General features: G+C 33.6%; 2 protein-coding genes and 1 long non-coding RNA gene across 7 annotated transcripts; all 3 read right to left on the bottom strand.

Moving 5' to 3' along the window:
• Positions 1 to 915: 915 nt before the first annotated feature.
• LOC107940630 (uncharacterized) lies at positions 916 to 1629 on the bottom strand. Its single transcript, XR_001695482.2, has 3 exons — positions 1570 to 1629; positions 1136 to 1233; positions 916 to 1033 (listed from the first exon to the last, which is right to left on the bottom strand). It is a non-coding gene; the product is annotated as an uncharacterized lncRNA (long non-coding RNA).
• A 7180-nt stretch (positions 1630 to 8809) lies between these two features.
• LOC107940632 (pathogenesis-related thaumatin-like protein 3.5) lies at positions 8810 to 10699 on the bottom strand. 2 transcript variants are annotated; one of them, XM_016874063.2, is made up of 3 exons: positions 10490 to 10699; positions 9687 to 10380; positions 8810 to 9212 (listed from the first exon to the last, which is right to left on the bottom strand). In XM_016874063.2, exons 1-3 carry the CDS (start codon positions 10590 to 10592, stop codon positions 9011 to 9013), a joined length of 999 nt encoding a protein of 332 aa, XP_016729552.2. In that variant the 5' UTR covers positions 10593 to 10699; the 3' UTR covers positions 8810 to 9010. The 2 variants fall into 2 exon arrangements, with proteins under 2 accessions (XP_016729552.2, XP_016729553.2); XM_016874064.2 differs by having other exon boundaries at positions 8810 to 9311.
• A 128-nt stretch (positions 10700 to 10827) lies between these two features.
• Positions 10828 to 14067, bottom strand: LOC107940633 (UPF0307 protein ECA0281). Of its 4 annotated transcripts, none has more exons than XM_041087230.1 (7): positions 13766 to 14067; positions 12773 to 13377; positions 12597 to 12645; positions 12448 to 12499; positions 12198 to 12364; positions 11986 to 12096; positions 10828 to 11248 (listed from the first exon to the last, which is right to left on the bottom strand). In XM_041087230.1, the coding sequence occupies exons 2-7, from the start codon at positions 13114 to 13116 to the stop codon at positions 11078 to 11080; spliced, it is 894 nt and encodes a 297-aa protein (XP_040943164.1). In that variant the 5' UTR covers positions 13117 to 13377; positions 13766 to 14067; the 3' UTR covers positions 10828 to 11077. The 4 variants fall into 4 exon arrangements, with proteins under 4 accessions (XP_040943164.1, XP_016729557.1, XP_016729554.1 ...); XM_016874068.2 differs by having other exon boundaries at positions 11986 to 12099; XM_016874065.2 differs by having other exon boundaries at positions 11986 to 12099; positions 12448 to 12520.
• Between the last annotated feature and the right edge of the window lie 511 nt (positions 14068 to 14578).

Genomic DNA, 14578 nt, shown 5'->3' on the forward strand with positions numbered 1-14578 from the left:
GAAAAACGCCACTAAATTTTAAAAAACATTTAGAAATATTAAATATTAAAATCAAACATTATTAATATCAAAAATTAATTAGTATTAAATATATACTTTTAGTCAAAAAGATAGTATTTAATCATATAATAAATTAATTTTTTTAGTCAAAATATTGAAAAATTATGTTAATATTTAAATAGAAAAATTACAAGTTCAAATAGTGCAACTAATTGATTGCAAACAAAAAATGCACAAGTTCAAAATGTAAAATTTATAGACTAAAACGGAAATTCAAAAACCCTTTGAAATTAAACTGAAATGGATTATCTTCATCTTCATCTTCATCTTCATCATCTTCTTCTTCACTTTCAACTTTGTGACCATCTTCTTCTCTGCTGCCTATGTGATTCAATGCTCTCCTTTCATCATCTTCATCGTCATTATAAGGCACAGTGACTCTTCAGGAGGTGAAGATGGTGAATCCACAACCCTCTGCCGTTTTAAGTCCCGTTTCCCGCCTACACTATCACCAAGTTTCCTTTTTGCTTTCATCTTCTTTCCCCCTCCTTCACTCTCACAATTTCTGCTGTTATACCACAGTAGCATTCATCAATTAAACTAAATTCCCATGAGATCTTCTACTACAATCGTTCACCTAAAATAAATGATAAAAAAAAAGAACTATACTTTTGGATGTTGAGAAAAAAAGCAGAAAAATTCATAGCCAACTATCCAGGGTTTTTATTGAGTACCAGATAAAACATAGCAGCATAGCAAGTCAAAGTTGGTCGGGATTTTCCCAACCAAGAATATGGAATCACACTACACTAGAAAATAACATGCCCCGTTGCTTATTTCGGTTCCACAGTCATGATCATAAGTATAATTATAATAATATAGGTTTTGAGTCCTGAAGTATTGACTGACCTGTTGGGGTCTTATTATCTTTGTATCGGGATCATCTAGAGACTCGTGCCAGTGTGCCAAGCACCCAGCCATTCGAGGGATTGCAAATAACACAGTGAAGAACTCTGGTGGAAATCCCATGGCCCTATTGAATAAAACCTCAATTGTCACTGGTCCAACATCTAAAATATATCTTATACATTCGTCTAGTTTCTCAAAGTGAGCAGTGAAATTAATCTTATCTTACCGATATATTAACCCAGAATAGAAATCAACATTTGGATAAAGCTTCCTCTTAATAAAATATTCGTCAGATAATGCGGCCTTCTCCAAACTAATAGCTACCTGCGAAAGGGGAAAATGATAGACGGCAAGAGAAAAGCATATTAAAACATTTACAGTAAACAAAGAAATCATGGACAAAATTAGAATGTCACTTGTACAAACTACAAAGTACTAATGAATCCCTGTTTAGAAAACATAATACTATTTACAGAATCTGCCACCAAATATGAAGCCAACATGACTGAACTCTCAATCCATGCGTTATTATACCTTGATCAGCTTACATACCATGAAACATTCAAGTTCAATCATGAAGAACTTAAAACAGATTAGGTGTGGGAAAAGGTTAGTTGCTTTATGTAAAAGAAAATAATCCAGAGGGTTGTCGATAAACACCTCAATAAGTGGATCCCGACCAACAATAGAAAAAATTAAGTACAAAGGAGATTAGATAAATTTTCAAACAAAATATCAGCGACTAAAATATACTATACATTTCTTTTATTTTTTTAAAGAAATTAGAAGAGTTTAACAATAAAATTATGAAAAACCACAAGCCACTGTCACTACTGCTGGGACATTCAAACTGACATAAATTAAAACCAAACTCCGATCAAGAAATGAGTATATAGAAAACAATAAAAGATTCTTCAAATATGAAAAAAAAATTAAAATCAAAATAAAGAGGAAAAAATAATAATAAAATAAAATAAAATATCAAAGAAAATGAAGCGAAGAAAATTTTCATAAAGAAAATAAATATGACCACCTTCTGTGCAATTCAGTGCAATTGTTGACAAGCCCATTGAGTTCTTAGTACCCTTAGCAAGAGATTCCAAAGAAGCACCAGCCTGCAAAAGGGTACAAAGAAATAGACTGAAACAGGGTTCAATAAAGTAGAAACACAATTCATAGGACGAATAGAAACACTTTGGAAGATAAAGTTGATTAATTATTTTTTCAATTTTTTTTATTATAAAGATTAATATTTTCATTTGGATATATGAATGTCTATGAATATATTCAGAATATATGCTTAGGGGCAAACAATGGCCTTACACCTTTCGTTAAATGGAATAATATCAATTTTAATCTCTCAATTTCGCTAAATTTTGTTAAATTTTTACTTTTAACCCCCCAAAATTTTAAAATTACTTCAAGCAATGCATAAAAAATATCATAATTTTTTTTCAAAAAAAAGGATGAAAATGAACTAAAATATAATGAAAAAACCTCAATTTTTTTAAAAATAATTCTCAAAAATAATTAAAATCCGATGATTGAACTGATTGAACTAGCTGTTACCTTATTTATAACTAAGTAAAAAAAACATGAACAAAATTTCGGATTACACCAACTAAATTTCTTTCATCAATGCTTAATAAACCTCATATACTCAGACATGTAATTATAGTATGTTTACTATATACATAAAGAATGAGTAAAAATATATGATAAAAAGCAAATATTTTTTTGATAAAGAAATTCAAATTTGAACCCGCAATTGCAGCAGTAAACTATGCATGTTATCCAGTTTCTGTTTAAGTTCTTTAATGTTACTAAGGTTCACCTGGGAAGACTCAAAATTAGATGATTCAGTGATGAGAGCGGCACACTTGGCTTGTGAATCTGAAACTGCCTCCTCAAGCAAAGCCAATGTTGTGATACTTTTCAAGCTTGAGCAACCGCAAGATTCCAGCAGTTAACCTACCAATTGAATCAACTTCGGATTTGCATAAGAAAGCAAGGTGTTGAAGTTCGTCCTTGGTTAAAACAGCCTCAATCTATAGAAGTGAATGAAACCTTTATTTAAGAGTGTGATTGGAGATTACTACCTATGTAATCAAGTTCTTTTAAAAGTAAGATTGAATTTACCTGTTGTTTGACGGAGAGTTTAAAGTTCTCCATCATCCAGTTGATGGTTTCGTTGTCAACTTTATCTTCCAATATCTTCATACGAACTTCAAGATTCATTCTTCCAAATATTCAGACACTTTCTTTGAAGCCATTTACAAGTAAAGGATCTTCAAGGATGCTGCTCCTCTTGATATTCATGCTAAATGCACAATTTGGATCCCATTTTCCTATTGATATTCATGCACTCTTTGCAAATAAGGGCACTACCAGACCAACGATAGTAATGTCATTTCATGTTTTAGAAAAGCTACTTGCATCCATGAATAGAAACACTTTGGCACAGCGCAAACCATGTTTATTAGTAATATTTCTACATCGCATTCTCACAAGCAATCTATCTACTGACAAATTTTGGCATTATGCAATAGAATTCCTCTGAAACAACAACAACATGAGGATAATCTTATGAATATCCTAACTTTATAAACATAATGCAAAAATCGTATAATTTTTTTTTAACACAACCACCTTATATTGCAATGAATCCACGCTTTAACACAATAAACCCAGAATTTGAAGACTAGAACAGTGGCAATGCCATACATCCAAAAGACTAAGAAGGACACGTAAATAAGCTCAGCAACTCTAATAAATACAACAAGGAAATAGAACGGGCGAGAAATTTAAAAGAAAAAAAATGCATTATTTTCTAGCTACTAGAAAAACAAAGAAGACTTCAAGTTGACAGCAAATACGAACAGAAGAAAAGTCGAATTGAGACCACAAGTAAAACCAATTCCTGAAACAAGTATGAAAAAGACCCAATCTTTATTTTATTCCTTTTCTTAAAAACCAATGAAGGAGAAAAGAAAAGGCAAGTACCTCAATAGCGTTCTTCAAAAGAAGGTCATCTTCAGGTATCCAAGTGGAAAGGGCTGGCGCCAAAGCCCCCATCTATTTTGGAGCACAACTAAGCAAGAAGGAGCCGCCTTTCAACCCCTCCCCCCTTTTCTTTATATTCGTTTTACAACTTTGTCTTCCCACGATTTATGTCTGGCGAAGCGTTGGTTTGGGTCTCTCCAAGTGTGTGAACCATGAAAACGAAAAACAAAAGAACAAAAAAGAGTGTGTGGGAGGGAATTTTAAGAGGAAACCTAGAACTAAAAACTGAAACCAGAGGACAGTAGAATAGATTAGCTAACCTGGAACAGTAGAAGTCTGCATTTTGCAAAGTTAGGGGTTTCAGGGGGAAAGTAGGAATTTCGAAAATTTGGGAATAATACGGCGTTTTACAAAAAATGCCACAAAAAATCATAGTTTTTAATACATAGTTTTCCGAACTTTGCGGCTTTTATATCATAGCGCCACTAATGCTCATAAAAAATGACACCGTTTTGTTTAAACAACAACGAAATTTTGCGGCGTTTTTAGCATAGCGCCGCTGATGCTGACCTTTAGTGGCGTTTTTCTCCTAGCGCCGCGAAATCCATTAAATTTGTAGCCAAAAACTACACCGTTTTGTCTATATTATTAAGAATTTTTTTGCGGCGTTTTGGACAAAAACGCCACTAATAAAGGAAATTCTTTATTGAAACGGCGCCGTTTTGAAAAATTTTAATGCATAGGTTTTTTTAAGTTATATTTATAAAAATTAGATAAAATTAAAAATTTAAGTTTTTTAAGTAATATTTTTAAAAAATAGATAAAATTAAAAAGTTTAGTGTTTTTATTTCATTTTCATTTTTTTTATTTTTATTTTATTTCTTATAAATTGGCCCTCTCCAAATTTAATAATTATACCTACATTATCCATAGAAATCTATTACTTTTTTTAACTTATTTATTAATTCGATTTAAGGTAATATTTAAATATATCAAATGGTTTAGATTCAATTTTTTTAAATATAAAAGCATTAATTAATTGTATAAAATTCCAAATCTCAAGTAAACCTTAACCTTATTAAACCCTAAATGAACCATTGAAATGATATAAATATTTAAGTCTATCTATTATATATATCTCTCTTAAGGCATAATTTAAACCCTAAATTATACATCCTTTACAATTACATAATAACATATTTAAAATATAAATAAAAAATCTAAACCCCAAACCCTAACCCGACCCCTAAAACCTTAAACCCTAAATCCCTAACTCTTAACCACTAATGTCTAACCCCTAAACTCTTAACCCCTAAACCTTAAATCCTGACCAACCCTTAATTAAACCATAATCCCTAATCCATAATCCCTAAACCCATATATATATAGTACTCCTTAAACCTTTAAATATGAACCCCTAAACCGGCCTTAAATATTAAATTTATCATATACCCTAAACTAATTAAAAACCCTAAATAATTTTATTATTATCTTTTACAACTACATAATAACATATTTTAAATATAATAATAATCTAAACCCAAAACCCTAACTCGACCCTTGAAACCTTAAACCCTAAATCCCTAACTCTTAACCCCTAACATCTAACTCATAAACCCCTGACCCCTAAGCCTTAAACCCCAACCCTTAATTAAACCATAATCCCTATTAATCCATAATCCCTAAATCCATATATACTCCTTAAATCCATAAATACTCCCTAACTAAAACCTTAAAATATGAACTCTTAAACCGACCTTAAATCTTAAATAAAATCATATACCCTAAACTGAAAACCCTAAACTATAGTGATAACTAATTCAATATTTTAAAATTAATAATATCTCTTTTACGATTATATAAGAAATTTTTTATTATATAAATTAAAAAATAATTAGTAATCATGTACCCAAAAAAATTTAAAATTATTTTAACTAATAGTATTTTAATTTTTCCATGTGTTTTATTTCAAATTATTTCCACGTGTTATTTTTTCTGAAGATTTTAAATATTTAATTAGAAACAGGTTCAATTTTAAATAATTAATATAAATAATAAATCAATTAAACACTGCTAAATCCCCGAAAGCGCAAAAAAAAGCGTCGTTTTGGCTTAGGTTTTTTGCGGCGCTTTCTCAAAAACGCCGCTAAAGCCCTGAGCATTAACGGCGCTTTCTTAAAAACGCAGCTAAATCCCCGAAAGCTCACAAAACTGCGTCGTTTTGGATTAGGTTTTTTGCGGCGCTTTCTCAAAAACGCCGCTAAAGCTTTGAGCATTAGCGGCGCTTTATTAAAAACGCCGCTAAATCCCCGAAAGCTCACAAACTGCGTCGTTTTGTATTAAGTTTTTTGTGGCGCTTTCTCAAAAACGCCGCTAAAGCCTTGAGCATTAGCGGCACTTTATTAAAAACGCCGCTAAATCCCCGAAAGCTCACAAAACTGCGTCGTTTTGGATTAGGTTTTTTGCGGCGCTTTCTCAAAAACGCCGCTAAAGCTTAGAGCATTAGCGGCGCTTTCTTAAAAATGCCGCTAAATCCCCGAAAGCTCACAAAACTGCGTCGTTTTGGATTAGGTTTTTTGTGGCGCTTTCTCAAAAACGCCGCTAATGCTTATTGTTAGCGGCGTTTTCCAGGAAGCGCCACTAATGCTCGATCTTTAGCGGCGTTTTTTATCCAAGCGCCGCTAAAAACACCGCTAAAAGCCTGTTTTGGTGTAGTGTGTAGACCTTTTTACGTCTTTCAAATGGGAAGCCATAGAGGAAAAGCTTATATGAATTACAATATTTTGATATGTATATGTGTTTATTTATAATAAAAATTTTAATTTATCCAATGAATATATACTTATTGGATTTTGAAACCATTAACTCTTTTTTTTTTTTGGTTACATGAACCAATTAATTAACTGTTTCTTTTTTGTTACATGAACCAATTAACTCCGATTCATTGCACCTACATGCATATTGGATTTTGATAAAAAAAAAAAAACTCAGGCATAAAGTACGAAATATTTTCTAAATTAATAAATATTAATTTATCGATAAATTAATAAAATATTTATTTATCGATAAACTAATAACCTCGATAAAATAATAATTTTTTGGGGTCCTAAGGATATTATTTTATAGAGGTTTTATTGTATTGGTTTAACATTTTCTTGAACTCACTGTTTAACTCTTAAAGTATATTTTTTTTTCTCAATTTGATATTTAAAATATTAATTTTTTATTTGATTTATTTTGTAACAATCTTTAAAAATTTCTATTAGGCAATTTTGGCCAATAAAAAAATGTCACATGACATGTTTTAACCAGTAAAAATATTTTATATTACAATTAAATTTAAATTAAAAATATAAAATTATAATATTAACATTTAAATATTAAAAGGCCAAATATATATTTTGAATTTTTAAAAATTATAATATATATTTTAGAATTTTATAGAAAAGTTGTTTTTAAACTTTTTTAATTATATATTATAAATGATATTTTTATATTTTTAATTGATATAATATATTTTTTAAAAAAATTAAAAAAAGAACATGTGCCATGTTCTGATAACGCCACGTGGTCGATCAACACTTGATCAAAGTAAAAAATATTTTTAATATTTAAATATTTAATATTATATTTTTATTTTTTAAAATGTAAATTTAATGTTTTTATTTTAAATAAATCTAATTGTGACCTGACATTTTTTTTATTGGCTCAAACATGCGGCGTGACATTTTTTCATTGACCAAAATTGCCTAACAGAATGTTTTTAACTGCAATTACAAAATAGATAAAAATAGAGGAAATTGATACTTTAAGTGCCAAATTGGGACAAACAAAAAAATTAGATACCAAAGTAAGAAAATCAGTATATTTTAAGGGTTAGATCATGATTTAAACTTCTTTTAATATTCTTTAGTTTAGATCTATATTCGGATTTGTGATTGTCTTTCTCTATAATATTGTCTCTAATATTCAAACTTAAGCTCTTTAATCGAAAAATGATATTGCATCCACCCTTATCAATATTTAACAATTTATTTCTATCTAAATATATTGAAGTTTCAAAATAACCGAGAAACTTAAAAGAAGAAAATATGTCAACTACTGACCAAACTAGCAGCCCTAACATCACATATTGCATAAGTGCCCAAATTGAGTTGCATATAAAAACTTAATCTTATCTTCAAATCTATGGAGTTGCATGCAACATGCCGTTGATAAAAGAAAATTAGGTTTACTAATAATCAAATTTGTTGGTTGGAATATCAGATCAAGTCGAATAGGAGATCCAATAAACAGCTGCCCCGATCACATCAAACAACTATTAACCACTCTACTTTGATTTTTAAAAAAGAAAAAAACTATTAACCACTTTACTACCCATTCTCTTCTCTTTGTTTGACAACATATGTTGGAATCCTATTGAGACTGAGGTGTTTAAACAGTTAACCGAACAGGCTAATATTAATCAAATCAATCAAATTTTTTAATTATTTAATTGTTAATCAAATTGAATTTTTAAAAATAATTAACCGAACTAAAATTTATATGTTCTATTTTTTAAAAAAACAAGTATAAAACATATCAAAAAAAATAAATTAATAATGTTCATTTGACCGAATTAATCAAATTAATAATAGCCTAATATATAATATATATAATATTATTTATTAAGTTCGGTTAATTATCCGATTTTAAATTGAATTAACCATTAACCGAAATTTCAAAAAAAAATTTAACCAACCTCCGACTGAACTAGACAGGTTAACCGACTGATTAACCAAATTAGATCGATTCGGTCAATTAATTCAATTTTAACCGAAACTTGAACACCTGTAATTGAGAGGGACAACCACGAATCTCAAATATAAACCGATATAAAAAATACAAGTTGAAGGGATAAAAACAAAATGAGATTTGGAGTGAGAACCAGTTTAAAAGGGCAACGGTAAGTACCCCTTGTTGACTACAATGCATAAAATATCAAGAAATAAAAGTAATAATTTTCCTCTGGAAGTATACATAATGTAATGAAAACCTACAATGAAATGAATCCCATCCCCTCCTATAATATAATGGTCCCTATCCTAGAGAAATGAAGTTAAAAGAGTCGTTGGCATGAGCAAGAAATGGCGATTGTGATGGTGAAGGTTACAGCAATTGCGTGTGATCCGAACACGTGGGGGAAAATGGAGGGTGATGCTGCACTTTCGTCCAATGCACCTTCGTATACCATTGTGCCGTTGATTAGAGTCGTTGTTGATGGTGTTTCCGTGTTCTGCCCTTCTGATGATGATTTCTGGCTGCCATTTTACATACCAGAAAACTAACCGTTAAAAAACCCCCACCCAAAATTAATGCAACGTAACATCTTTCCCCCGACCTTCACTTGAGACACGAAACTACAATAATAGATTCTTTGTATCAGAATCGGATTGATGTACTAGAAAATTGCCAAAATACCTCTCTTCTGATTTTATATATTTTTTAATTAGAACTTTATTATAACACTTTTAACTATTTAATTAGATATTTAGAGTAAAGACAAAACAAACAAACTCAATAAGGGTTGAAATTTAAAATAAGATCGGATTTGAAAGAACAAGTTGGAAGAGAAAAAAATGGGGAGTTGCTATCTCTATGAGAAAATGCGCCAAAAGCCGACATAACTTAAAAGATGATGGCAAGTTATTGGTTTTCCCAGAGCCACGTGAAAAGTTCACTCTATTAAGGCTTTAACACAAGTTTCAATTTTCGGAGGGATTAAAAGATTTTACCTGGTGTTCGGCGAAGGGCAGAAAGTAATGGTGTAATCAGCTTTGGCACATGTAAATGTGCTGCTTTTATCATCATACGCATAGCTGTAGGCGCGTGGGCAAGCTCTCTTAAACACCTCCGAGTACGATGACGCCTTGCAAGTGTCCGGTGTCCCATACGCACCGCTGCAACAGTACTGAGGCTGGCGGAAGGCCTCGCAAGCACTCTTGCATGCCACCCCATCTCCGCCCTCTCTCTTCATCACCTTCAGCTCTGAAGGACACGAGTCATTTAGATCCACCACGCAGCCAGTGTAGGTACAGTTTTGCCCTGTGCCGCCCTGGGGAACCACCAGCATAGGGACGTTGTAACCGTCAACCAAACTCACATCGAAAAAATCAAGACCCCCGGCACCGTCCAAGGTAAATTCAGCCAAAGTGGCAGGCGGAGCAGCGCCGTTCCCTGAACATTCTAGCTTCCCGGAAGCACAATCGCCCGTCAAACATGAGAATTTACCGGCGGAATCTAGGGAGCAATGGGTCCTTCCCCAAAAACGACCTCCCCATGATGCCGGGGCGCTAATGGTTTTGGATTCACCTCTTCGGAGAGTGAAACCTGTGGTGGAAATTGTGGAAACGCCCGCGTTTGAGAGAACTCCAGGCCATACCACGTAATTGCATTTGTTTACTATGGTAAAGCTTGTTCCTTGCACTCCTGTTCACAGTGTAATGAAAACCAGTAAAAAAAAAAAGTGAAACCAAAATCTGATAGTTAACTAAAAAAACTGATGAAACATCATTCAATGTTCCCGAAATGAAATTACCTGATATAAAGGAATGTGATAGAAGAAGAGCACAAACAGCAGCAAGAAATGTAATTTGAGCCATGAAGAGGATGAAGTTGGGGGGATAGGCAAATTTCAACATTCTTCCTTGTTTAGAAATTGTGACATTCTTCAATGGAGATATATATAGATATTTGTGGTTATTAAGCTTTCGGAAACAAACGTCAATGATTGTGGACCAAACTAAAAAGTAAGTTGCTACTGTGTACTCTACCGGATTTTGAGATGAGCTGCTGAGTTTGGTTGAGATTTTAATTTTATTTCCTCCAACTTGATATTTACATGTAAAATTTTGTGAATAAATACAAAAATAGTGGTTTAGAAATAGAAGGCTCTACAACAAATTAAGTGTTCTTTTCGACACTGCAAGAGATGGACACCCAAAGAAAAAAAAAATACTGACATCAATAATGCATAACTGTTCTTTTCACCGTATTGGTTGGTCAGCAGAACATGCTTGATGGCCTCTATGATTTTGCAATTTCTACGACTTTAATCGTATGCAATATAAAATGCATAAGAAAATGAACTTAACTACGGTACAAAATAATGATATTACAGATCATATTAATCAAAACTCTCTTCTGTAGTCAATTGCTTGGCGAGAGTACGAAGAAAACGGGTGAGGGACTTTCTGGCACTCCTTACTGCTGCTTCTATTTTTGCCTTCTCTTCTTCACTAACATTTTGGCTTTGTTCTTGACTCGTTTGCACTCTTCGAACAAGTTTACGCAATTCCTGTCAAAGCAACACAACTCGATTAAAAATCAATACAGCAAGATATCGAGCAACTTTGCAGGACAAACAGAGCAGCAGCAGCTTGGGATGACAAGCTGCACTCAGCCGTTGCCATGCTCAAAGGAAAGGCTCTTATTTCAATTATTCCTTGGATAGCTTGAAATTTCCTATCAGATTTGGCTCAGAATTGGCAACAAGGGAAGTGGTAGGATAGCACGGAATATGAATCAAATTAGGCTCAGAACTGGCAACAATGGCAGTGGTACTTCTCTATAAACTATCAATGATGCAGTATGCTTATGGCTTGCATGCTGGTCTAATGAGCACTGCAACATATTCAATCATCTTTCTAATGCCTGGGGTTTAAATCCCTCTACGTTCAAGTCAGTTGAGATGCTCTAAGTTGTGTATCTAGAGGACTGCGTACCAGTAGCAGTTTAACAGCTTCTTGGATAAATAAAGTCTGTTACTTATCCAAAATAACATAAAAGCAAATAAAAAATAAACAACAATTTGACTTTTGAGCGATGCAACATTTAAATTGTTCATGCAGGACAGTGAAGCAATTTGAAGGTGAAGAATTTAGATGAATTTGCTTGCCTAACTAGCCTCCTGCCTCCAATGGTACATATTGATCAAAGCAAGGTTCTCAATTTGCTTTAAAATTCCGGTTTAGCACATTCTTGATTCAAAGATATTTCGAAACAAATGAGAAACAGTTTACTTGGTTTGCTTACCTGACGGTCAAAATCGACACTGCTAACTGAAAATACTTCATTAGTAATTTCAATGTCCTTGCTGATCAACCCATCAAACCATCTATTTGCAGTGTTAACAAACTCCTGTGACTGCTGCATGTAAAAAAAATAGCACATATAGTAAGAGAATATACATGTAAGTGTAATCAGTTTAAGCCTACAATAAGTCTTCAAATCAAAACTTGAATTACACTATATTCAAATTGATCGTCATCATCATCTTCTTCTTCTTCATCTTCTTCTTCAATGATTTGTGTCTCTGAACCAGCTAAAGCCTGCAATGTTTTCTGGTCACCTACTTTTGTAGCCTGGATCAAGACTTCCATCAATTCAGGCTCTACTTCTCTCAGCAGTTTCCCTAACACAAAATATAAGTATAACGCATTAACCGCAATCCATAAAGGAACGCGAATCGATTGACTTCCAATATACTTTTCTTACCAATATAATTGAACTGCCTTCGCTTTCCCTCTCGAACATCAGGCCCTAGTCTCTGCAACAAAAACACGAACACCTTGTCTACAATAACACATTTTCCAACGAACTACAAAGAAGCTTCAGAATTATAAAACTTGCACTTCCTTAAGTACCTTAACTAGCATTAAAGCATCGAAAACATCTTGTTCGAGAGAAGAGGCTCTAAACATCCACGCCGCAAAAGAATTAAAATAAACAAAGATGTTAGCTTTCAGTATTATACCATTTGATTTGAAAAGTTTAAAAATGTTGTTTTCTAATAAATATATGTTTGTAGATTGCACTGTACCTGAGGATAAGTTTGATTTGAGGGGTTGAGAAGGAAGCGAGGTCCATGCCCCAACGGACGGCGCGACGGGCCTCGCGCTTCTTCTGGTTGCGGCTCTTCTTAACATCGGATTCCGAGTCGTCGCTGATTTCGTTTTCTCTGAGATCAGATGTAGATGGGGCATTGGGTAATCTGGTTCCGCGCGGGCGGAGACGAGCGTTCCGACGGGAGGAAGTTGAAGTGGCGAAAGAGAAACAATGGACAGGAGTTTTAGTTGATACTGTTAGTATCCGAGAGCAGCAGTGGTACTGCTGCTGCAGCTGCAATGGCGGCCATTGCCTTAGAGACCGTATCAACCGTGCCATGCTCCGGTAACAGTTGCCAGGCCGCCTGGAGGAAGACAATGATAGTATATGGTATTGGTAAATCGTTAAAGTTGCGACACGCCTCCTCGTTTATCTTTTCTTACAGATAATTCGCTGTAGGCCCAAACTAGGGGGAATGGATATCTTGTCTATTGGATGGTGTTAGCAGTTGGGCTTGGGCATCAAAGCTAAAACCAAACGGACTTTTACAAGATCCAGTAGAAAGGAATTGACTCCACATTCAAATTTGAACCATACGACCTGTTTTGAGGTAAGAATTGACGAGTTGAGCTGATAATTCAACTTCTAAAATCAAAAAGTCATCAAATAAATGGCGCAAAGCGAAGGGACAAAATAAGTAGACTTCTATCTGCCCATTGTATAAGTTAGAAGATTGCCTGTTTACAGGCAGTTTAGACGGGGTTGGAGTTGGGATCGTCAGGTAGTGGTTGAAGGCGACGCTCTCAGTGTTATTAAAGAAGTCCAAAACGAAGAAGAAGATAGATCATTATTAAGTTGTTATATTTCTGATATAAGATTCTTTAAGTAAAAGATTTGACACATGCTGGTTCAAGAAAATTTCTAGAACAGGAAATAGAGCGCACATGTAGTTGTAAGAGAGGGTTTGAAGCGAAATGAATCCACTTACCTAGAAGGCCGGATGCCGAGGTCAGTGATAATGGCGGTGGAGGAGGATGACAAGAGGCTTGGATCTGCCATAGAGAGGAAAAAGTTTCGGGAATTTTTCTTTTTTGGCAGAGGAACAGTTTCATTAAAGAGGAGTCTTGGTACTTGACTCGTCTTGGAGGCGGGCCTTTTATGTTTTTTTGGGCTAAGTATGAAAAGTCTATTTGGACTTGTAATGTGTGTACAGAATAGATTTTCTTTGGAAATGCTCAACTCAAATGTGCCAATGTTAGATTGTCACAGAAAGTATGAAGAATGACAGTGCAGTAATTTGAAAGTAAAGCATAAATGATAAAGAACCCATAAATTCATGAAGTAGAATAAAGAAATATTAATAACAGATAAAGAATTATAGAAAAGAGAAGGAACATGAGAAGAGAAAGAGAGCTTGTGAGTGTAACACTCGATTTAATCATCATTGATAACATGAGAATGATAGAGCAGCACCTAGGCTACTTATAAGAGTTCAGGTGTTTTAGATACATCAATAACAAAAAAATAGCAAACGAGCTATAGCTGTACCACTCGTTATAACAACCATAACAGACTTAATTGATAAACCAGAAACCAAATGGGCCGTTAACAGAAATGCTAAACCAGAAATGGGCTAGAACAAGGTAGACGGTTTCTCACAAGCATTTTAACAAACACCTTGCAATCATAGGCGGTGAGTAAGCTATGTTGTGCTTAACTCAAACATATCATCGAACACCTGAAGGTCATTCTTACTACCTGATATTCCCCCTATTTTCTCCTTCTCTGAGAAAACAACAGC

Source organism: Gossypium hirsutum, chromosome D01 (assembly GCF_007990345.1).
Source record: "Gossypium hirsutum isolate 1008001.06 chromosome D01, Gossypium_hirsutum_v2.1, whole genome shotgun sequence".
NCBI classification, from domain to species: Eukaryota; Viridiplantae; Streptophyta; class Magnoliopsida; order Malvales; family Malvaceae; genus Gossypium; species Gossypium hirsutum.

Excerpts from the sequence above, each read along its gene's own strand:
- LOC107940632 (XM_016874063.2), bottom strand. The coding sequence starts at position 10,592 with ATGTTGAAATTTGCCTATCCCCCCAACTTCATCCTCTTCATGGCTCAA. Across the intron at positions 10,381-10,489 it reads ATCACATTCCTTTATATCAG|GAGTGCAAGGAACAAGCTTT; the intron begins GTAATTTCATTT and ends CACTGTGAACAG. Across the intron at positions 9,213-9,686 it reads TGCCCTTCGCCGAACACCAG|CCAGAAATCATCATCAGAAG; the intron begins GTAAAATCTTTT and ends GTAAAATGGCAG.
- LOC107940633 (XM_016874065.2), bottom strand. The coding sequence starts at position 13,116 with ATGGCACGGTTGATACGGTCTCTAAGGCAATGGCCGCCATTGCAGCTG. Across the intron at positions 12,646-12,772 it reads CAAATCAAACTTATCCTCAG|AGCCTCTTCTCTCGAACAAG; the intron begins GTACAGTGCAAT and ends GTGGATGTTTAG. Across the intron at positions 12,365-12,447 it reads AAGGCAGTTCAATTATATTG|GGAAACTGCTGAGAGAAGTA; the intron begins GTAAGAAAAGTA and ends ATTTTGTGTTAG.